Source organism: Plectropomus leopardus, chromosome 5 (assembly GCF_008729295.1).
Source record: "Plectropomus leopardus isolate mb chromosome 5, YSFRI_Pleo_2.0, whole genome shotgun sequence".
Lineage (NCBI taxonomy): Eukaryota > Metazoa > Chordata > Actinopteri > Perciformes > Serranidae > Plectropomus > Plectropomus leopardus.
The window spans coordinates 18,893,344-18,918,251 of record NC_056467.1 but is presented as its reverse complement, the minus strand read 5'-3'; the positions used below and the strand labels follow the sequence as shown (position 1 = coordinate 18,918,251).

At 41.7% G+C, this 24,908-nt stretch overlaps 1 protein-coding gene across 1 annotated transcript in view; it reads left to right on the top strand.

The window, feature by feature from the left end:
• Nucleotides 1-12,467, top strand: part of arhgap35a (Rho GTPase activating protein 35a) — a 28,030-nt gene extending 15,563 nt beyond the window's left edge. The window contains exons 3-6 of the mRNA XM_042487309.1: nt 4,413-4,490; nt 6,868-6,999; nt 8,518-8,623; nt 9,659-12,467. Coding sequence (XP_042343243.1) covers nt 4,413-4,490; nt 6,868-6,999; nt 8,518-8,623; nt 9,659-10,157 — 815 coding nt within the window. The 3' untranslated portion in view covers nt 10,158-12,467. The remainder of the gene's footprint in view (nt 1-4,412; nt 4,491-6,867; nt 7,000-8,517; nt 8,624-9,658) is intronic.
• The last annotated feature ends 12,441 nt before the right edge of the window (nt 12,468-24,908 follow it).

Below are 24,908 nucleotides of genomic sequence, written 5' to 3'. Positions count from 1 at the left end.
GATCAATATGACAAGGTAGGAAATTGGAAGAATGTCTGGGCTCAGCTCTTTCCTGTGTTATTTGTGCATGTGTGAGAGCCTCAGTCAGAACCAATAAGAGTATGAAACGCTTGTGTACATACTAACACATGCAGTACAAATTGGCACACCCACACAGAGAATTACTGCGACTGTGAGGGGGGAAACAAGTTACAATGTGCTATTTAGCTTCGATTGTAGTTGCTGTAAGTCAGACTTTACTTATCCGGTATCTGTGTCTACAATCTGTAGGTATAATGGCACTCATGGGAAATTACCATACAGTGCTGACACTATGTTTGTAACTATAGAGTGAGTAAATGATGAGTGACGTCGTGTAGCTAACCCTGGACCGGCAGCTTTAACCTACATCCTTCCCCTCTTTCTCAAACAAAAGCACTCATAGAACAAACCCAGTCTTCCTGTTTTTATTCTTATCGGTTTAAATGTCATTGATAATCCTCTTACAGTGTCCATATTTTCGGAATGATGACCTTAGTCTATGTGATAAAAACATTTTTTTTTACCCTTGGAAAAAGCCGTATTGTTGATTCTTGAGTCAGAAAACTGTTATTATTTTTTAGTCTTTATACGTTTTAGAGGCATTTGTATGGCAAACGTGTTTTCTGTTTTTAATTTCTATTCAGACATCTTATTTCTTTGTTGCTTGTCTTAATTGTGCTCCCCAGCTCTCTCCCTTTGTCCTGCAGAATAATAGGAGTAGATGTGGTATTTTTTGTTATTTTCATGCATTCAGAGCTTGGTAGAAAAGCAGCTCTATAAAATCAATCCATTGTGACTGCTGTTATCTCTCCTCAGCTCTGGCTTTTGGTAGCCACAGTGTGTTTCTGCTCACGGGTGCCGGGGTGATGAATGTGTGTTAGCGTGTGCGGCATATCTGCTGGCCTTAGGAGCCTCCATAGCGACGTAAAGGGCAGCACCCAGCCACCGCCTGTTTTCATGGTGAACTATGAAATCAGCCGCTGGGTTTGGGCTGATGTGGGATCAGCTGGAGTGTTGTCAGACAGTAGCATTCTGCAGGAGCGCAGCCGCTAACTGCAGGGGCATTTATCAGGCTCTTAGAGTTTGTGTGATTGCAGGTTTAGGTGTGTTTTTGCCTTCTTGAATGTTGTTAGAACCTGTGAAGTGACCATAGATGGCTTGTATTGCAGTGTATAAGCACTGAAAACTGCAAATGTAATATGCTCTGAAGTATAGGTTCATAGCTTAAAATAGTAGGAAGTTATTAAACTTGAACTTTCTACCGGGGCTTAAGAAGACATTGGGCCTCATGCAAGAAGTCGTATACAAACAAATATTCTTATTTTTACTCTTCTCTCTTACTCTAATTTTCTGAGTTGGGAGCATGCTTACCAAAATAAGAGACATCTTATTTTCACAGTCCACAAATTGCAAAATAACAAAAGCACATTTGCATTTAAAAAAATATAAAATATCATAAAATCTAATTTTATGATAATTATTCCTTTTAAAGTCAAATTCAATGCCGGGCTTTTATAGTAACAGAGAATTTTTACAGTGTGGTATTAACACCTTTACTTCCCTCACCTATACTGCTGATATGGCGTTTACAGCATCACACAGTGTTTCTTAAAAGAAAAATTAAGAGAAAATATAAGTGAGATGTAAGAGAATGTTGCTGCATGTGGCCCATTGTTAGAGGCTGCAGAAAAAACAACATTTGCATGCCCCATGTGCTCATATATATATGTTGACCCCTTGAAGCGCTGGTGCTTTGTTTGACCCCAGAGGAAGAGGACACTGCTGTTTGTTTCGGAGAGCTCACCTTTCCTAGCTATCACTGCAAAAACTCCTCTATTCGCCTTCTTTATCCCCTCCCAATGCTTCGTGGCTCCTCTTCCAATCTCATGCAGCCTCCATCTTTGATGCATTTTGTTGTTTTGAACACATTTCCTATCCCTCTATATATCCCTCCTTATCTTAATCCCTTTATTTTTTCTCATTCTCTCTTTCATCAGTCCTGACCCTCACTCCTGTGCGTCCTCACCCCCCACTATCTTTCTCATACTTGGGTGCTTGTCCTGTCTGCCTCTATCTCTCACACCCTCTCCTCACCACCGCAGCTACACTACTCCCCTCTCCCTATCTGTCCTCCCATCCCTGTTTTCCGAGTGTCTGGCTAGAAAAGCTTTTGTGGATAATTGATTGGTAGAAGGAGGAGATCGATGCTGTATATGCCTTGACTGAGAGCTCTCTCATTTCCTCCCTGCCTCTCTCTCTCTCTATCTCACCCTCTTTTTTTCTGCCACTCCCAATCTCCCTCACTCCCTCTGGATTGCTCTTTGTCTCCCTGAATCTCCACCAAAGTGTGAACGGAGAGAGAATTTTTAGGGTGGGAGGTGGAACCTTATCTTATATATTGGAAAAAATTGTTAATGGAGGAAAATGAAGTAAGCTTTCACTCACACCAGCTATCTAAGTATATTTCCTTTCTGTCTCTGTCCTGCTGTGACCTGGTTGTTTGTCTTTTCTATGTTTGAGTACTTGGAGCTATTGCGAAAATTTAAGATTAAAGGCTGTATTTGCTTAGCCTACAAGGGTGGCACATGACTCAATAAGGACGGCCAGATGTTTCTCCATAGTGCTGCAACCAAGCAGCAGCCTCTGAGGCTGAAAAAATGAAGCCAATGAAGAAGTGCCAAAAACTGCAGTTCAGAGAATGACCACTCGAGGCTGGCTCCAAAAATGAGTCAATCCCCACAGACCCCCATGTTAAAATGACCAACTTTATGGCAGAAATTAACTTGTTTATAGCCCGGTACAGAAAACGGATTTGGTCTCTATATCTAAGTTCAACATTCATGACAACTGTGCGAGGGGTACATTTTTTTATAACTTCCAAGTATACACTTTTACGTATATTTAAGAGCAGGCTGCTTGAGTGAGAGTCACGGTAGCTACAGCCATTATTTATACATTCTATGGCTGTAAAACATGTTTTTCAGTTAAATTAAATGCATTCGTTTTTAAGGATTCTGTTATTCTACAGTATCGAAAAGTATATGTATATTATTTTCCAAATAATTTCATTTTCAGTTCCAGCTTTACAACTCTCTTAAATTCAGTTGAGGGAGTATTTAGAAAGAATAATATATGTGATATTATATGCTAAACAAGATCTGATGCTGGGCTGTGGAAGACATGTTTTCTATAAGTGTTTTCAGCTGCTGAGCTTAAAATATCTGAAGGGCGAACAGCTTTGAAACTGCTATTGTGCCTTTTTTCACCATAAAAAGAATATTATACAGCATCTGCGAAAATATTAGCTTGCTCAGTCAGTGGCTGTCAGCTCAACAATTGGAAAGGCCTCACAGGGTTATAAAAATCAATTTGGGAGATTTTTGTTAGTTGTTAAAACTTTGAAACTGTGGGCTATATTAGATTATTAGATTATAATAGGATGGATTATTACTGTAAACAGATAATAAAATCCAACAAGCTTTCTAAATAAGTATTAAATTGGCTCCTTCAATCATATCGCACTCGACTGCACCTGCTGTGAGCCATTAGAAGTCTGGAAAAATGCATATTCAAGCAGGAAGCGAGAGAGAAAACAGGAAAGCAGAATAGGATGAAAAACAGTACTGTTACACTCCTGCTCTTTGTCTTGTATTATTATAGTGATAAATGAAGACCTCTTGTTAAGTCACCTTTACATGCTTCTTTAATTTGCTGCTGTGTTTTTTATTGCTGCCTCTAAAGTGTTTATATTGTCTAAACTAGTAGATAGACCAGAGTTGTCTATAACCCTCTCAGTGTGCTGGCAGTCTCATTAAGTGTCTGTTCAATAAAACAGCCTCCTCTGCTTCATTGGTCACTGGGTATATTTTGCACCTCTGAATAGAAATAAATCTGGTATACAAGAACTAAAACATGCACATTTGAGCCTCCTTTTTCCACAAAACCTCAGTGCGGCCCTTTAGCAAATATAGACGCAATTTGTGTTTAGTGTCTAAAGAAAGGCAGCAAATCCTCAGTAAATATCCTCCTTAGAATTAAGTTAGTTGCAAGAGGAAAAGCGCATGACATCTGCAGTCATTTTCAATTGTGCGGCTTCTAAGGTAGCCTCAGCTTGTCACAGCGCACCAGTGGACTCTTAGCAGCCCTGTAGGAATGCTTTATGGGTTTAATAAATAGTGCTAATAGTGTGTCTAGATGGTAGGGGACATAGGGAGAAGCCATTAGAGCGGCCTGCACTAGCTCTTCTTTTTCAGCCCTTCAGAGTGCATCTATGCTCCTCATCGTGACATATCAAAAAGTTCTTGAGGGTGATTGACTAGCTACTATAAATAGTTGCAAGTTAAACATGAAGACAAGCTAACAATGTTCTTTTCCCGCTCTCTCTCCGACAGGGTTAAGCACAGAGGGAATCTACAGGGTCAGCGGGAACAAGGCTGAAATGGAGAGCATGCAGCGGCAATTTGACCAAGGTATGTGACTTCCTGCTGGCAGTGCTCACACGTACAAGCGTTCATGGGCTCGTTCTCACTTCAGCTGTACACTTACCGTACACTGTGAAGAAAAGGCCAAAAGTGTGCGTGTCTGCCTCTATCTATAACGAGCCTGGATCCCCTTAATTAACCAGGGAGTATTAATTCTACAGAGTGAATTGGCCTTCGCTTCCTTTTAGACTGCAGAGCTGCCTCCTCAATCTTCTACCTGCTCCTGAGTGCTTGTGCATGTTTCCCACATGTGCCTGCACAAGCTCTCTCAATGTGTGTCTCCATGCGTGTGTCTGTCTGCTGTGGGCAGTTAATTACCTCCAGATTGGTTTGGTTAATGAAGCATGTCGCTGCCGAGATAGATAGCAGAGCGAGATGGCCTGTGTATGAGAGTGTGTAAGTGTGCGTCCATGCCTGGTTGAGGTTAAATCCAACTCAGGTAATCAGAGTTGAAGCCCCACATTGAATCATTCGACGCCTCCGGCCAATGGGACAAGACAATTACAGGTGAAACTATGGCGTAGGTGTCTCATAGCCATACTGAAGATGGCACTTCATCAGCCCCCTGAAGATTCAGAGAACTCATTACAGCAGAAAGCAGCATCAGAAGCACAACACTTTGGAAACTCTCAAAATGGGAGCTCTTCTCAGACTGTTCAAGAACTCACTAACCGTATCTGTATTACTTTTTCTTGCCTCTCTTCTTTCTACACCTCTGTAAAGTAAAAAGTTATCAGAAAATGGCTTTTTTTTAATTAAGTCTCTTGCTCACACACACACACACACACACGCACACACACGCACGCAAACACACACCACGGTGCTCTAGTGGTTTTGCTGTCTGGCTGTCTAAGCTGTTTCTCTCTGCTCAAAACTACATTACAGTTGTCTACAGATCATACTACTTTTATTTAGGTACACTAATTAAAGTGGTACTGTGCCCGATTTTCAACCAGCTTTGTATCATAACAGTCTGGGTAGTATAAGTAAATTAATTCCGGTAAACTTTCTTCTCTCTTAACAGTGCCAAGATCTCCCTGCTCATCTGTCAGCTCAAATCCGCAGGATGATGATTTTCGCGGGCTATCGCTCAAACTACAGATTGTACTTCTACATTTTCAAATGCCCCCCACCACAGACACAAAGACTATAGAAACAGATCGACAGAGAAATCTGCCGCTCCCTCTCTCTCTCAAACTAGCTCAAATTAAACTGTGAAATTAGGCATTGATGATCAAATATAAACCAAGATTTTGCTACTGCAATGCATTTTTTTTAACCTAAAATGTCTTCAGAAACATATTTTAGTGCACTGTTTGGCTGTAATACAAGAATTTGTGAACAGTAAGTGGGTACCATACCATTTCCTGCAAAAACGGAGGCTAAAAATAATATCAAACAGGGATCAAACAGATATAGTAATGGTAGCTTCCTGTAGTAAAACACAAAAGCTTGTACTTTTCGCTGTTTTCTCTGGTCATATAGCACCAATGTCAAAAGTTTTTGTGTACTTTCTACTGCATAGACAACCTAGATCTTTGAAAAGACGCCTTTTCCCGCAGTAAAAGGCTTCTTGACTTTGATTAAATGATGAATTTAACAGACCTGTTTGTGCAGATTTGTGTACAAGTTGTGTGCACAATGCAAAACAACCACCAACAATAAATTATAAGCGGGCAATATGGATAAAACCCTATAACAAGAGTGTAATTTTACATTGTAATATCTCATTGTGATTTAGTACATTTTTTGGGAAATCAATAACCAGACGAGCGTGTCAGTTTTTGATCCGGAAAATTTAATATCAGAGATTAAATCACATTGATGCAAAACTCATATAAAACTCCATTATTTCAATAAAACACTCCTGTTCATTGATTGGTCAAGCCTCCATGCTGTCTTGTTGAATGTGTGCAGTTTTATTTCAATTAGACAGACAGACAGGCTGATAATAATAATAATAAAAATAATAATAATAGACCAGCTTTTCATTGTATTCAAGGATATTTTACAACTCAAAAAAGCACAGGAAATATGAAATTGAAAGTCTCAGGCATGGAGAAGAGGTGAATTTTGAGACATCTTTTCACCTTTTTTTTCAACCCTCCTTTTATGTTTGTAATGGCAATATTCCAGACAGCTACCCTTGTGAAAAAATCAGCACAGTATAGCATAATCTCTTGACAGTTATATTGCCTCATGCTATGTTTGATTTCATAGCCCAGTCTATGGCTGAGTCAGCATTTCCAAAGCATTCATCTCTCTTATTTACTGTATGCATATAAATTGTGATATATATATATATATGTGTGTGTGTGTGTGATTTTGTGTTTTGTACTTTACTTTTCATTTCATTTATTTCCAGACCATAACCTGGACCTGGTGGAGAAAGACTTCACCATGAACACAGTAGCCGGAGCCATGAAGGCCTTCTTCTCTGAGCTACCTGATCCTCTGGTGCCCTACAGCATGCAGGGAGAGCTGGTGGAGGCCTTCAGTAAGTCCCGGGGCTCTGGTGTGAGGGCATGTGGGGGCACGGGGATGTGGGGGAGAGTTCTTCACAAAAACCCGAGGTGTATTGGATTCTGCCTTAAATCCTTTTCCCGTCTTTGTAACTTTTCTTTAACCTAACAAGCAAAACTCTTGCAATCCAAATCCATCCATGGGGAGAATTGGATTTGCCACTCAGTGAGGAAATGGAGGAAAAAAGGGATGGAGGAGAGAATATTTAAGGCTTCAGGAAGGAGGATGTGGGGATGATTGCATATGATGGAGGGATGCAGGAGCACTATGGGTAACGGGCTCTGGATGAAGTCATGAGAAAACAGTCATATGTTAGATAAACGAGGGTGCTCCTGCGCTCCCCACGGCCTCTCTTTTTCTCTTTGTGTCCTGTAATCTGTCGGAATGGAGATTTAAGGCATAGCTTAGTCTTGCATCGCGCCAGAGAGATTTACCCCCGGGCCGCGAGGCTGCTGTCACTCACCGAGCTGTGTGTGTGTGGGTTTTTTTTTTTTTTTACGGCCCCAGCGAGACCCTTCAGCCGTGACAGAGACCTGATAAAGCTCCTGCAGTCTGTGCCACAATAGAGGAAAAGAGAGTGAAAACAGAAAAGTGAGGTGGAGTTTAGAGACAAGAAAGCGTTCATTGGGTTGAAAATGGCATTTCTCAGAATTTTAGCTTTCTTGCTGACACCCAGACTGAGAGCTGGAGAGACAGAGGGATACAGAAAAAGCTGGGCGTGTGTATTTTAGCGCATATTGTCATGGTGACGTTACTTTAAATAAGCTGTAGGAAGTTAAGTTTTGATTATAGATGATGGATGTACAGCAGGAGGAACCAGGGCTGTGTTAAGTCATTACGCCTCCAATGTGTTTTTGATCCACACTGACCTCATTGTGGGAATACAAACTCAAATTCTCTGATTGTAAATCATGTTTGCGATGTGGACGAGAACATCTGCTGTTCCCACTGCTGCTCTCTGCCTCGCTCACATACACACAGGATGAACTGTGTTAGCTGGTGATGTCAGCTTTTCTGACTCACTCGCTGCCATCAGGCTTAACACGCCCAGTGTATGTGTGTGTGTGTGTGTGTGTGTGGGTGGGTGTGTGTGTGTGTGAGTTGCTGCAATCTGTAGGACATTGTGATGGGTGTATTTTTCTCCTCTGGAATGTGTGTGTGGTCTTTGTAAGGAGATTGTTGTTTTTTTTGTTGTTTTTTTTTTTTGAGAACTGTAGTTTGGAGTCTGTGCATGTCTTTGTGACAGCAATGTGTGAAACTTGTACTGTTGTAGGATGAAATCACTGTGTCCTGCACAGATTTTTTGAGAGCTGAGTCCAATTGCTTTCACTATGCTCTTCAAACTCTCCTCTTCTCCATTGTACTCTCCCCTCCTCCCCTCCTCATCTTAACTCTCACTCCCCTGACATCTTTTCCAGAGATTCCCCTAATCTTTTCTTTCAGCCACTTTCCTCCCTCCTCTAACCTCTTTCGTCTCTCTGCCACCATTCAGAGATCAACGATAGGGAGCAGCGCTTCCAGACGATGAAGGACATACTGCGCCGCTTCCCCAAGGAGAATTACGAGGTCTTCAAATATGTCATCAGCCACTTGAACAAGTGAGTGAGTGACGGGGTCAGAGTCAGCCTCTGACAGCCCTGCTGACTACACCGCTGGTCACCCAGTCAAGTGACCTAGTGGTGACATCACTGAAACTAGCACACTGACAGAACAGAGGTTGTTTTACGCAGGTTGAGTCATGATCTATGTTAATGCTGCAGTGATTTAATCTCTATTTGTATGTAGATGACTACTGTGCTTCAAAAATGCCCTGTAGTATTTGTAGTCTAAGTTTATACTGTCATATAGATCAGTGGTTCCCGACCTGTGGGTCAGGACCCTCAAGAGGTCCCAAGACAAATTTGAGATAAATAAATGATACTTTTGAAATGGATGTACTCAAATCCTATTAAAACTCCTGTGACTGGATTTATCTCATTTACACATGTCTCTTAAATTTTTGAATGTCTTAAATATTTATTAACTTGGCCCTGGCCTCCAGTCATTTTGTAAAAGTGGTCCCCGGGTAAAGCAAGTTGTGTGGCCCTGCTTACAGATTCTTTTTAAATTTTTTCAAAATGCAAACATTAGAGCTGCAACAATTGGTTGATTAGTCAGAATGCCGGGAAATTAATTTGCTTCTGTTTTGTTAAGCAATAAAACATTTAAGTAACTTTTAAACACAAATGCTTAACATTTTATTGGTCCATTTTCTGTTCTCTGCTTTATTATCTTTGGGTTTTGGACTGTTGGCTGAACAAAGCCTTACCAAGGACATAGGGGAACATATTGGCAAGTTAATCAATAATGAAAATGAAAGTTATTTGCAGCCCTCAGGACACAGTATACACCTGAATCGATTCCTCTATCAAACCATTTTAGAAAAAAGAGACCCTGATGTTTAAAAAGCCCACTTCATGACATATTGGAAGCAAAAATCTTTGTATTATTTAGCGTATGTGACCAAGAGATTAAAGGGCACCATCAGTTTTTAATCAGCAGCAGACCATTTGAAGCAGCCGTTTCATAAAATGTTTTCAAAAGAGGGTTATGATTTGTGGCCAGCTAAATTAACTTTTTGTTTTTTTGCGCAGGGTAAGCCAGCACAACAAGCTGAACCTCATGACCAGTGAGAACCTGTCCATCTGTTTCTGGCCCACACTGATGCGACCAGATTTCACCACCATGGATGCTCTGACCGCCACCCGCACCTACCAGACAATCATCGAGAGCTTCATTCACCAGTGCGCGTACTTCTTCTACAATCAGCTGCTGGTCGACGGCCTCCCAGGCTCCCCCACCTCGACACTCTCCTCTGGGGGAGGAACCTCGGCCTACTCCTGCATGGCCGGGGGTTACTCATCCTCGCCGACTCCGTCCCCGACTCCCTACGTCCTCCCAGCCACCCCTCCTGTCATTCCACACTACGGCCCTCCCATCCACCACCACCAACACCACCACCACCACCACCACCACCATCAACATCAGTCCCCACCCCACTCCCCGCCTCCTACTCCCCAGTCCCCGCTCCCGGCCCTGCTGCCGCCCTCGCTGCACCCCCTTCACCCCCCTACGGAACAACACACGCTGTGAACCAGGGATCAAGGAAAAGAGGGGAAAAAAAAGACTGATAACGAGATTCAGAGAGATTTAAGGGGTTTAGAATAAGAGATTTTGAAGTTTGGAAAGGAATTGAAGAAATTGAGAACAGGATGTAGGAAGAGAAGTCGGGAGATTGAGTGAGATGCAGTATGTACAGGGAGAAACCTACATGTTTGGGAGAAGAAGGGGGTGTTTGAGCCTCCGTTGCTTTTAGAAAAACGGACACACACACAAGGCAGAAAAGGGGAAGAGCCTCTGAACTGGCAGTATGATCCTTCTCTCTCCTCGCCACTTTATCCCTTTGTCTCTCACGTCATCTAGACCTGCCCTCCTTGCCTTATAGAGAACCTACACACAAACACACTAATGAGTGAGATGTTGCCAGTAATTGTTAAAGGGACTCAGGGAGGGACGGAAAGCAGAAAGGGGAATGTGAACTCTTGTTGGGATTGCTTCACCACACACAAAAACAGACACAAACACCCAGTGGCCAGTGTGCCTCCGACAACCATTCTCCTCAATCACTTAGCCTCTAACTGTGCTGGGAAATTTGGTGGACGGCACATGTTTTTTTGTTGTTCTTTTTTTTTTTTGCAATCTGACCCACCTACTGTACCGACCCTGGGAGGCTGTGGCTGGGACAAAGTGGAGCAGAGAGCAAGTCCTGCACACGTTTGTTTATTTCGCCACTGTACAGCAAGAAACACGTGTTACCACTCATCCGACAGGATGTTCTGTCCTCGGCGACACACACATTCCTATCTATCAACCCCTCACACAGCCACAGACAAATTCAGTTTCAGCTGAGGCAGTATGCCAAGCACAGAAAAAAAAATCTAAACCGACTGGATCCTCTAGGCAGCAAATTGGAGCAAAGGATTATGGGAACACGCTTTGCATTCTGGGAAGGCTCCTCCCAGTCTCCTCTTTGCTCTCTCTCTTGGTTTGAACTTCAACCTCATGCCCTGTCTTTGTAAACACATGAATTGGTCTAAAAAATTCTAATCTTGGGAAACACAGAGGCTTATCGCTCAGTGAGTGGCCTTGTGTGTAAGTGTCTGTGCAACTGTCTTATCTGTCTGTGTGCGCACATATCCATGCCTTTTTGTTTTACCTGAATTTCCCCGAATTAGGCAGATAGTGGGAATATTTCAAGTGTTGGACCTTCGCCTGTCATGTCGCTTTTTTCACGCTGTGGCGGTTTTACGAGCGAGTTGGGCGCTGCAGTCATCCACAGTGAGGACCTTGTTCAAAAAGCACTTTTCTGAGCACTTTGAAGGCACATTTTAAATTGGAGCTGCCATGACATGACAGCCACTATTCACTTTATGTCAGTCCACCCTCCTCTCTCTCTCTCTCTCTCTCTCTCTCTGGGAGCACACCACTGACATCTAGAGGAAGAAATGGGTATCGCAGCCATAACCTCACTTCCACTGCTGCATGGGCGTAGCACCATTCTCCTACTGTGGTTTTTGTAGTGTTAGATTCTCTTATAGGTACAATTGTTATCATTTTTCATCACTGTGTATCAGATAACATTAACTCATTAGCTCATGCAGTGTAGGAATGTAAAAATAAAAAACAGCAGTTTAAATCTGGTACAAATTAATTGAGATTATATAGATTCTCTGTAGCCACATGTGGTTTTATTGCAGTTGATTAGACGTGCAGTGATTAAAATTGCCTCTCTGTCTTTTGTTGTTAGTTTCCACTTCACCAAAGCACTCAGCCCTTTGTAAAGCAGTGCATGTCACTTCCCAGATGCCATATTTGAGTGGAAGGAAATGAAGATTGAGAAGAGATTGAGGCACAATGTAGCATTACGGGCCAGAGAGTAAGAGCTGGAAGCGAGGCTCACGCTTTGACAGGCAGGAGGGGAGGCTTTTTATTGTTGGAAATAATTGGTCACCACAGCTCCACGCCTCAGCATGCTGTCCTCTTAGGACTCAGCGTTATGCTTTTGGAAAGGAGACTCAAACCTGCTCTCTGTGGACTCGAAATACAGTTTACAAGAGTATAACCACTACAGCAGACTCCCCCCGCTGTCACTGTTATGCCACCACATCCCCGAGTCATTCCTAGTCCAAGAGAGACAGTTGGGTCTGGGAGAGACAGCAGACAGAACAGACAGTCCATTCATCCGTCTGCATGACTGGAACGGAGCATCACAGAATTCCTCAGCCCAGCCTGCTGTTACCGTAGAAACCAGCGAGATGGGGCTTGAGGAGAATTGCTGAGCCCTGATCGAAGCAGCTTTTGAAGTGTGTGTGTGTGTGTGTGTGTGTGTGTGTGCGCGCGCGCGCGCGCGCGCATGCATGTGTGTGTTTTTGCGAGAAAGTGTGTGTGCATGTCAACTTATGTGTGTTAATGTTAAGCAGATGCTTGCCAAGGTCACTTATTCTGTTTGACACTGAATTGCCTCTCTGCATGTCTCCCCAGACTGTCCTCTCTGCCCAAAAGGAGAAAGAGAAAACCTTTTAACCAATCACTGAACTCTTAAAGGAGCTTTTATCAGTCTACACTACCTATTTACCTTGTGTATGGGTGTATGTGTGTGTGTTTGTGTGTGTGTGTGTGTGATTAGAGGATAGAGGAATTAAGAGTGTGTGTTTGAGCTAACATGCTAGCAAGCTGTGCTTGGCAGGCAGCCAGACACCAGCGTGATCCAAATAAACGTGAAGGAGAGGAATGCAGTTCTCCTTGCGGTCATTACCCCGCTGTGTAACCCTGTTAGCTCGTCCAGATTACACACACTGATCCTCGGAGAAAGTGTGAGAGAGATGGAGGAGAGATTGGGGAGAGGGAGGGAAGACAGACAGCGAACGGGTGAATGGGATCATTATTTGGGAGACGGAGGGAGGAAGGAGGGGTGACCACTGGTACTTGTGTGTGAACGCCGGCCAGTGGCGTTCCCTGTGTATATCAATGTGTTAATACTGAACTGACTGTGAGGCAGCCAAAGACTGTGGAAAAAAGGGTCGAGGGAGAGATGGGAAGCAAAGTGACAGTTTAGAAGAACTATTGAATTAAAAATGTGACTTTGGTTCAGCGATAATATGTGGCTGCATTGCTTTTATTTTTCTTTCTTTTCTTTTTTTTTTGCAACAATGGTGACAGATGTCTGTTAAGTTAAAATGAGAAACAAGCAAAACTATATTCAAATGGTTGTTTATTGGTATGTTAGGGGGTCTAACACTTGGCCCTTTAGTCAGTGGTGATAGAAAAAAAAAGTTTCTTTTTATGTTTTATTTTAATAATTAAAAAATACAAAGCTTTTTTTTTTTTTTTTAACAATTTTTTGTGAACGATTGAGAGACCAGCCCAGTATAGTGCATGATTTCTTCCCAACCAAGGAAGAGGGCTCCACCACTCTCACTATTTAAGAGATGATAAAAAAAAAATATTAAGAGATAATGGGGGAAAGAAAATAATAAATAAAAAAAAATGAAGTACTGTAAAGTGAAAAGATAACATCAAACAAAAAAACTGTCATTATTTGCTGAGTATGGTAATATGTCTCAATGGGAATGGTGTATACAGCAAGGCCTTATGTGATCTGTATCATAGTTAATAAATCAAATCTTGTAAAACTTGGTGTTCTCGTCTCTTTGTTACACATCTGTGATAAGTGACGTATGGAACAGATGAGGAAATCCTGATTAAGTTTGAGAAGAAATGTGAACATCCCAGGATACAATCTGCATTTTGTTCATGCATTCTTTGCACTTTAAATGCATAAATATCTTTCATGAGAGGCAATCCAAAATGTCCAAATCTATTTTTTTTTTTTATCAGAAAAGTGTTCACAGTCAGTTCAGGTAATGGTCTATACAAAAAGATGTCTACATGAAACCCCTCATCAGCAGTTGTGCACAGTTTAACTAAATGTAGAGATTTCCCTTATTTTGTATAAAATTTTAGAGGCTTGAAGAGGGTCCAGTAATTCACTAGAAAGAAAATAAAGATCATGGGCACCCATTAGCTCACATGGTAGAGCAGTCACTCCAAAACAATTGACTTGACAAACTGCATACAGCCCTGGATGTAGATTTCAGGTGGATGCAATATACCTAAATAAATGCAAAAAAGTGCATTAAAGTTCACCAGAATGCAGGAAATTAAGTTTTTGATGCTCACAATATTCCTCTGCAGGACCCCCGAACCCCGTTTCATGTGTCCCACCCAAGGTTGAGATGAAACCTATGCCCTTACGCACCGCAAACATGTAGCAGCCACATGCAGGTTATTCAACATAAATTCACCTACGCTTGCTGAGTCACTGATTAAGCTTCATTACATTCATTTTGCAGATGGTTTTGTTTTAAATGGGAACAGTCTAGGGCTCTATAAAGGCCTGTCACAATAACTAAAAGAGACTAACTAACTGACTAAAAGAAATAGTAGCAAAAATGATATTAATGTCATTGTAAGACTTTTATGCCACTGATTTAATGATAATCCAACAATAATGCAAGTACACCCTTTAAGAGAACAATGAACTCTTAATTCACCTTGAAATGACAGCAAAATGTGTCTTAGCATAGTTTTTTTTATTCATTTTGCTTAGACACTGCATCCAGGTCTTAAAATTATCAGGGAAAAAACTGCTGTTTTTTCAGGCATCATATTGGCTAAAATTGTTGGTGACATTATTATATAAACAAACAGGCGTGTAACCACATGGGAAAAGTCTTACAATATATGGACATGACCTCCGTCATTTTTGCTGACCTCAATGAGTCGGCAACATTTTTGTTGAGACAGGCCTAGCTTTATGTCTGGCTCAAGGACACTTTGGCATGTAGACGGGAATAAACTGGGATCCTTACACACATGGCAATTACTGCTCTGCCATCAGAGGTATAGTTGGCTTGGATGTATTTCTTTGCAGAGCAAAGCAACCCTGATCTGTTTTTAGAGACGGGTCTTACTCATGCACACTTACTAGCACATACTGTACAAAAAAGGTCGGTAAAGGATAATATTAATCTATCTACTTTAACAGTTTAGATAACTGTATGAATTTAAATATTTACCGTCACAGAGGGACTTGTGTACATTCATTTCTAAATGTCCTAAAAAGTTAAGTTTCACTCGACATATGATAATCTTTGTGCCACAGTGTGTTGCTCTGTTCTCTCTGCACACTGTTGGAGGGCCACTGAAGCCACATGGGGGGACCAGACGAGGTCACAGCAGCCCACGGGACCCTTCTGGTTCTTGTGAGAGTGGCCCGGGAAGGGCCCCGCCTGTGCCATTTCCACAGTGATGTAAGGACCCGGGTCCCTGTGAGGGCAATGTGAAGGCCTCACTGCCATTTCATGGTGCCCTCATCTGACCTTTTCATTGAGTCAAACCAAAGGAAATCCATGTCCATGACCTTTGTGGTGCATCTCTCCATTCTGGCACAGGAAGAAAAAAAAGAGAGAAGCGGCTGATTGGGAATGAAAAGGGCAGGCCTGTGTGCACACAGGACACACGACCGTTGAACTCTAACCTTTAAGGAGTGTCACGAGGGAGAGAGTGGTGTGGGATTTGATTGGAAGTCAAATATGGGGAGCGTCAACATTGCTTTACAGGCCAAAGTGGGGATGAAACCACACAGGGTTGTCAGGAATGCTAGGATTATTTACAAATGTGAGAATTTGCAAATACAGCTATTGGAGCTCTATTGTGCACATTAAACCATTTAACTAAATTATCTAATATTCCCTTTTTCTTGGATAAAATGCCAGTTCAACAGGTTTTATTGGCAGTACAATTAAAATACAAAAAATGGAATTATATATAATTGATGTTTGTTTGAGGTCATTAAGAAAAATAAAGGAAAAAAACAACCCCTAAAACCCACGGGTAGAGAAAATAAAGTTAATAAAATAAACAAAGAGGCGGGGTGTGAGCTGTGAGGAGATGAAGTCCAGCTGTTAAATGTTGTGTTACTTTGCTCTGTGACATGCACTGACATATCTTGCTGCTATTATAGCGCTGGCACTATTTTCTCCAAGTGGATGTTACATTTTAATGTGGTCAGAGAGTGTATTAGAATTATAATTTTTTAATTTCTTCATTTGTATAAAGAACTTTGCTCTAATATCTTCATATGCGCTACACTGAGGCAGGAAATGTTGCTCTGTCTTGATTTGGGATATATTCTTCACGTTTATTGTTGCTTTTTCCTTGTGCGTACACAAACACACCACTAGGAGGCTGACTTGTCCCACATTACCCATCAACCACCGCTCTGCTGTATCCGGGTAAAGGAGGCAAACGTGGAGCATGGACCTAATTGATTGGGTCAAGGTTTGGATGTCAACAGTGAGACGACGCTTTAATCCCGCGCTCACGGTGAGATGAGTGCGTGAGACGCGCATCTGAAGACGTTTCTCATTGATGTCGAGCTGCACTTCCCCTCTCACAGTTTGAAGTTAGAGGAGGAAAGAGGTTTGACTAAACTCCAGAGATTGTGTGAGGAGTCGGAGGAGTAGGAGGAGGAGGAGGGTGTGCTCGGCAAAGTAAGCCGCGGAATAAAGACAAAGAAGTTAATTTGAAGTCATTGTTGCTCTGTATTAGAGGCGTGATGTGCTTCTTTAGTGCGAGGCATGACCAAAAAAGAAAAAAAGTTCTGAGGTAGACAGAGAGGAGGAGGAGGAGGAGGAGGAGGAAGGGGACATATATGGAGGAAAAGAGACTGGTCTTATGATGAGTCGAGGCACGTATCTCCGCTCAACCGTGTCTTTCTGGGCTTCGAGCTCGCAGCTGCGGCGGCGGGTATTGAATTCAGATGCGGCCTGTCTCTCCGCTCCGGCCGCTACAGGTGGAAATGCTCTTATCAATACGGACTGTCCGAGCCTGACTGCGGGCCGATCCGTCTCATTGATGATTTTAGGTGCCCCTGCCCTCCCTCTCCTCCCCGAGGAGCCCATTGATTAATGTCTGGGTCACAGTGGTATTTCCATATTGATGGCTCGATTGATGACGGCGCTCCAGGAACAAGCCGTATTGACCAGCAGAAAAGTGATACGTTTCAAACTGTTTGGCGGATGTATTTATGTATAATGGGCATAATGAGGGTTAGGCGCATGTGGCGGAGGCACATGAGATCTAGGGGAAAGATGAAGTGCACGTACAAAACGTGTAAATGCAGCAGTGCTTTGTATTCTGTGATTAAAAACATCAATATTTCTACAATAACAACCCGTTATACTCTCACTGCATCACTACTAATGTAGATTTCTTACTTTTTATAAGTATATTTAATTATAAAGAGACATTATGCTTTAAGGCAGTTTTACTAGTCCTTATTATAAGATTTACAAAAAAAGTTATTGATCACAAGGAAGTAAATTAACAGCAGCACAAACAGACTATTGAAGTGCAAATAACTATCAATAAATCAAAGTTAGAAAGCTATAGAGGTAATGTACCACAATATACTGTAGTGTGTGTGATTGTAAATGCCTAAAAAGAATTCCTATCCTTCAGGTCATTTTTTCCAAACCTGGGAGATGGGATGGCCTTATGTGTCACAGGATCAGTCTGAGGGGTTGTGAGATGATCAACAAGGTAAGAAAAAATGAACACAACAAAGAAAATTCTGCACATATTTTCCAACATTTGTCAGATCATTGCTTAATTTATCTATTTTTTATTTTTTATTTTATTCTAATTATTTTTTCTTAGCAATTTTGCCATCCAGGAGTCCAAACTATAAATATCGGAGAGGGGAACCTACTGCTATCATAGGTGTAGATTTCAGGGATATGAAGGCGACATGTTCTCCTTCAATATTTAGTATATTTACAAAAAAAAACAATAGTCACAGAGGACTTTTCATTTGACAAAATTAACACACCATGAATTGATACAGAAAATGCCCATATTGGTGCATTAAAAAAAAAAAAAAAAAAAAGTCAAAAAAAGTCGCCAGAACAGAGGAAATTAAGTGTTTGATGCTAAAAACTTTCTGTCTGGGAACCCCAAATTCTCTTTCAGGTGCGTGCCCCCACAATGTTGAAATGACATCTGCAACATGTGACAAGTGTTACAGAGGTACAAAGGGGTTTCATGGTGCCCTATGTTACAAATTTCACTAGGTCACTACTTTGATAAATGAGTTTTCAAAGCAACATAAGAGTTTCAAATAAATGACATTTTTACAGTGTGTGCAGAACTTGCAGATGCATCGTGAAGGAAACTGCACAGTTGTTTACCAGTGACCTGTCTTGTAAAGCATTACAACATATTCCAAAATCAGAAAAACAAACTATCATCAGAGTACTGTATGGTAAGTAGTGTACAAGGGTCTAGCAAGTGCTGCTTTTTGGTGTGCAACCTAATGTGACCTTTGCTGCTGTGTCTGCAATGGTGATTTAGTTATTTAAAAGTTGTTTTGTGGGGTGCTTACATGGTTTTGTCAGCTCTTTACTGCCGTGTGATCATATTGCTGTGATATTTCCATGCTGTATTTCTAAAAGTGTCTAGTTTTTCTTCATCGGGTCAAGTGTGCACACTGCATAATGCAGAACAACTCCACAGAGAGCCGAGAGTTGTGAACCCAATTTTGCAGACACCCTAATTTAAAGGACGGGCAGACAACAACATGATTCTGTGGGACTTGTTCTGCTTGTTGTGGAGATTACTTTGGAGGCAGAGGGCATTGTGTGGAGATGATAGTTGGTGTGAAAAAAAAAATCAAGCCTTGAGTAGAACTGATCCCACTTTACGCTTTTAGGGTCAGCGGTCGAAAAGGGCTCACGGCCTCCAGGTCCCCGCGACATGAATCAGGGGCCCCAATGTATATCTGCTGATTACATCTCCTGAAGTGGAAAAAATGCAAATAATAAATGTATGAGCGGCGTGCTTGTTTTTTTGCTTGATTAATTATGCCGTTTAATTCCAGATCCACCACGCCGCTCCACCGTATAATTTCCCAGTGGTCTTGGCTGTTTCTTCTCTCACATGCGCTCTCTCCTTTTTTTTCCTCATTGCAAAATGAATCATGGATCCAACCGTCTGTACCCGGGGGAGAGCTGCGAGCTGGCGAACGGGCTGACCAATCATGAGCATCAGAGGCAGACACACAGACGGAGGGAGCCTATTGTTGTGTGCTGCACTCATCAAGTTAGAAGACAACTACCGATTTGGCCTGAAGAAAATTAAAAGATGGAGTGTAAGGAGACAAAATAACCAACTTCATCTGTGTTTGTCGGTGTTTTTTTCCCTCTCGTGTTGCATTAAATCTTCTCTTTGCTCCGCAGCTTATCCTATCAGACTGGCCAGTGTGTGTTTATCTGAGTGGGTGGCAGAAACTCAGCGCCATTCATAATGTCAACTGGGACCATGACCGCTCCTCTATTCCCAGCCTGGCCAGCCCCCCTCTCAGCCTCCTGACAGTTCCAGGTTAGCCTCTCTCTCCTCTCTCCCCTGGCCCTCCTCTTCTCTCTCCTCCAGCTTTCCTCTCTAGCTCTCCCAGGGGCCCCACTGAGAATACTGCTCAGATCCAGGCCTCTGAGCCCCAAAGCCGGCCCTAATCCTCCGCATCGATCGCCCTGAGAATTTCCTCCCCAGCACAGCAGGCCCCGCTCCCCGGCACTCACACTTCTCGACCCTGAACAGCCAGCACTTCTCACTTAGAGAGACAGAGAAAATAGGGTCAGGCACATTACCTGTGTCTTCTCAACAGATGGAGCTTTTTGATGTGATGTGTGTTGTTTGGTGCTTACAGCAGGCTGCCCGCCGCTCCTGAGAGCGCCAATGTTGTTGCCTCCTCAAATACAGTTAGACTTGGCTGTGAGTGGCTCGGTGAGCGCCTCACAATGTTTTAAATTGATGTAGTCTTTTTCTAACACAAGTTGCAATCCGAAAACTGGCCTGGATCTCTTTGCCATTGTGTTCAGTGATCTCCAAGCAGGGATGCTTTTAGCTCAGAGGGCACTTTTGCAGTTAAAACGGGGTACTTTGAAGATGATTTAAAAATGTATTTAGAAGTTACACCACATGTTATGGTTAAGAATGTGTGAAATGTCTAACCAGTTAGCTAAAAGTTATGGATAAATGGTTGAAATAGTTAAAAGTGAATGACAAATAGTTGTAATAATTTGCTAAAAGTGATAGATAAATGGTTGAAATAATTGAAATAGTATGCAAAAGTGACGTGTAAATGGTTGAAATGTTGTAAATTGATAGCCTGCCTTGTAAAACTGTTGATATCGGAATACAGATCCCAATCTGAGTAGATTTTTGTTGTTGGACAAAATTTTGTCTTGTCTAAATTTCAATATATTTCTGCACAATTTAGTTGTGCTTTCCAGTAAACTTTATGATGGTCGATTTAAGAAATTGTCAGCCCTCTGGTAAAAGTCATTTGAAAATCTGCAGGGAAGTGTAGTTGCAGTTTTAGCTGTGCCAATAGTGCAAGGAGCAGAAATATCAGTCGTTTTGCTGCTCTTGTAAAGGCACGCAAATGTAACCAAAGTGGCCTAACATTAACAGCTAAAATGCATGAAAAATAGAACAATATCCACTTTTATATACGCATTAGTGTTAAATACATAGACTGTATAAAATAATGGATGTAGCTACCCTGACATCATCAGTTGCTTTTGTAGACTCCAGTTTTTAGTCCCTCAAGTTTGTGAAGTTGCATTTTCTCGGATAGTGAAGGACTGACCTGCCTTACTCTGCCTCTGATTGCCTGGTTCTCACTGCCTTCGTTGGTGGGATTGGTTAGGTTTGTTAAGTTTGTCTGGTTAGTCCAATGAGAAGCAAATTAAGGTAAAGTAGGGTAGATCATTTCTTCTTCATCCTGCGGAGCACAAATTTGCCTTGATTTTGGCATTTCGGCCATTGTTATCTTGGTTTTTTGGAGCCACAAATGACCATTTTTAGATAAGAGGCTGGAGCTGTGGAGGAGTGAGGGGTGGGTCTGACTCAGACTGTAGCAACGGCTCGCAGACAGTGCTCTAAATATGCACAATTTTAAGCTTTAATAAAATATAAAAGGGTGAGGTATGGTAAAATCCACCCCCAACCCCATACAGTTGACATGATGTGAAATTGGCAATAGAAACCAAAGTATTTTTTTTTTGTTGTTTTTTTTTAAACCAGGCTGTAAACATATTTACTTCTGCTGTGAAGTTGGGCATTTTAACACGGTGTCTATGTGGCCATTCAAAGAACTGCAGTTCGGCACTTCCACATTCAACATAGTGACAGAGTTTAAAATCAGTTCAGCCTTGTGGTGTCAGTGATGGCGTACTGGCTCATCTGATATGCCTGTGGGGTTAGATAAGTTAAGAAAGGTTGGAAACCACAGCTCTGCTTTGTAGAAACCCACATAAGTTTAAAATATATACAGTTAATTGCTAAAAACTCTGAGAAATCTAAACCGCAGATCTCCTGGCTTAAGGATGGGTTGTATTTCCATCCATCATGCTGATGAAGATGGAGTAATGGAAGTTGGTGTATGCTATACAAATCTGCTGGAAGATGAGAAAGCATCATTACTGGAGTCCTCCTGGGAGAGCTCCCAACCAACAGACTATCCCGCGTAACATACTTGTTCATAATTTATTTACACGGCAAGCTTCCCCTGGACTCTGCTGTATGCTTTTCACTGTGAGTGTGGAGGTATTCGAGAGGTATTTTCCTCTATCTCTGTCTTCTCCTGAGCAAGACCAGCATGGATATGTATCCAGTAGTGGATGATTAAACCTCATACTTTATTAACACATTTGCTGTGTGGTCAACACAATCATGAACAAGAGGGGAGGGAGGGATCTGGAACATTTGGCCCTGTTAAAATGCTGCCATGTGGACCAGTTAGTGCATCTCTGTCAATACTGGCATTTAAGAGCCAGTACAGATGGTAATGTATCAATACTCTGTTTAAACAGGGCTCCGAGCCACATTTCTAAATCAGCCCCAGAGATATTTTAGGGAAATGTGTTTCCAGTCCTTCTTGGGTAAATTTACAAATTTGGTTGACTTTTGGTCTACTGCGTTGTCACAATATACTGCAGATGCAACTTTAATCTGCATTTGGATTTTATTGCTAGGGGTAAATTCAATACTTATGTACCTTTTACTCTTTCTGGCCGTCTTCCTGAGCCTCTTTTCATTCATTAGCTTTTTTCTACCTGAGCTGACCCCTTAGCCTTTACACACACACACACACACACACACACACACTCCCAGACCTATATACTTCAGTGCGTCGCTCTTTCCTCTCATACTTCTCCTTCCCTGCCCTTTCCTCACGCCTGCCTCCTTCCTTCCCTCACTCTCTGTTCCTGTTATACTCCTGCTCTGCCTGCTCTCCTCTTGTCCGCTCCCTCCCTCCATCCCTCCCCTCCTTCTCTCCTCTCTCCCCTCTTTCTCTTTATTAATTTATTGGGTTGTTATTCTCCTTGCCTGGCTCTGCTAATGAAGGCAGGATGCAGATGAGGGCGAAGGTCGTCTCCGTAGTGATCGACCCCACCGCCCCGCAGTATGGCACTCTGACTGGCACAGGTCAGTGGCAGCTGTCAATCAAAACACACACACACATGCACATTCACATGCACTCATACACACACACACACACACACACACACACACACACAATCATTAAAATACATCCATATACAAAGATATGAGCCATTACAATTAACAATTCATAATTAGCTATGCAAATTCAAACGCTTTGGAGCATAAACTTTGCCAGTCTCGTATAGCGGTTTTGGATAATAATCCTTCATAATGAAGCAGGCAGTAACATGCGACTCCTAATCATAGTTTGTACATGTCTGTGAGAGTGTGAGCAGCTTAACCACTGAATTTTCCCTCTCTGATTTTTGCATTTTTAGAATTTATAGAGGCCCGAGGATGTAAAAATGTCTGGAATTTTAAAAAGAAAAAAAAAGCCAAGATTAAAAAGTAGAAGTCTAAAAAAAAAAAAAAACCAAACTGAATTTTGAGTAGTTTATTAGGTCAAGATGTCCTCTATTTAGTCTGCCCTCTTCGATTTAAACATGGTTGGACAGTTAGACAGTGTGCTAAAAAACACATAGGATGGAGAATATATACACTCAGTATAACTTTATATACAAGTTAACAACACTTCAAACCGCAGTCTCCAAAATTATCATTTCGTTGACACAATCAACGTGTCTCTAAAATATGATAACCTTTGTAAATGTAATAAAAAAATTGCAGGGCTGTTGTATCAGACTGCATTAGTTTAATTGATAAGTTGGTGATTGAAAGTATCATGTAATGTAATCCACATGTTTGATCCAGACTGAAATATCTCAACAACTACTGGGTGGATTACCATGACAGCGTTTTTTACAGACAATCATGGTGCCCAGAGGATGAATAATAAAGGGGACCTATTATGTTTTTCCTTTTTTCTTATGGATGCATGGATGAACAGATCTAGACAATGTCTAATCTTCATATTAAATGTGTGTTAAAAGTTTCAAATTCAAGGACGTTTTCTCCTTCCATGAGAAGTTGATGTTACAAGGGGTAAAGCAAAGAACACATCTTGGCTGCTGTTAATTCCTTCCCGATTTAGGATCAAATTCCTGCTGGAGCATGAATGAAACACAACGGGTTATGTTTGATGATTTTTTGCGGTAGATAGTGCAGCTATTCTCTTTAACAATCATGTCCCTGGCCAAGATAGAGGACCAATCAGAGGAGACTGGGCTTTTTGGGAGGGGATGTTGAAAGAGGTAGGCGCTAAAACGACACATTTCAGACAGAGGATGTATACATGTGTTAAAGCCCAGACAGTGTGAGGGAAATTAAGTGAGGTTTATCTTCTTATATAAACCCAAAATACAAATATGAACCTGAAAATGAGCATAATTGGTCCTCTTTAAAGAACTTGTTGTTCCTCTGACTTTTCCTTCAGGCCCACCATGAGTTTGACATTTCTGGTTTTGAGGGAAATGTCTCGGCTACTATTGGATCCATTGCCGTTAAATTTTGGTTCAGACATTTTTGTACTTTTAAGTATGAATTGTAAGCACCTTGGTGATTGCTTAACTTTTTATCTAGTACCATTATTGTTGGTTCATGACTAAATACCTGCAAAACTAATTGCATTCCCATCAGCCTCAGCTAATTTGTGTTTGCTGCTAATTAGCAAATGCTTGTGTGCCAACAGGCTTAAGTAAGATGGTGAACCTGGTAAACTCCATAAGTTGCAGTTAACTGTGTGCAGATGGGCATAAGTAATCCATGTTTTTGGAGTATCCTGTTTGTGTTCAAGCATGTAAACACCGTATTTTGTCTATGAGAAACCCAAATAAGCTAGCTGGAGCTACTCTGTAGAAACCGGGATGTGTACCCAAAATATGAATCGCCTGATTTCTCTCTGCTAATGTAAACACCATATCCCAAATATGATCATACGCTGCATGAGGCTGATAAACGGGTATTCATGTCCATGTAACGTCACTCATTGTGATCGTGTTAGCATGGTGAAGTTGGAATTTAAGTCAAAGCGTCACTGTGCCACTAAGTGTTGCTTCTTTTTGCGTCTTTATCTCCTTAATCATATGCATCTCTTTTTGGGTCCCTGACCCCCAAGATGGGAACCACTGCTATACAGAGCATCAAATATGTCCAAACGGCATCACCCAAACGCGTACACACACAAATACACTCACAGTCTTTCATTTAACACACATTAACCATAACACATTTGCGTGTCCACAGGTTGAAGTGTGAGAGGCAAAGAGTCTAACCCCT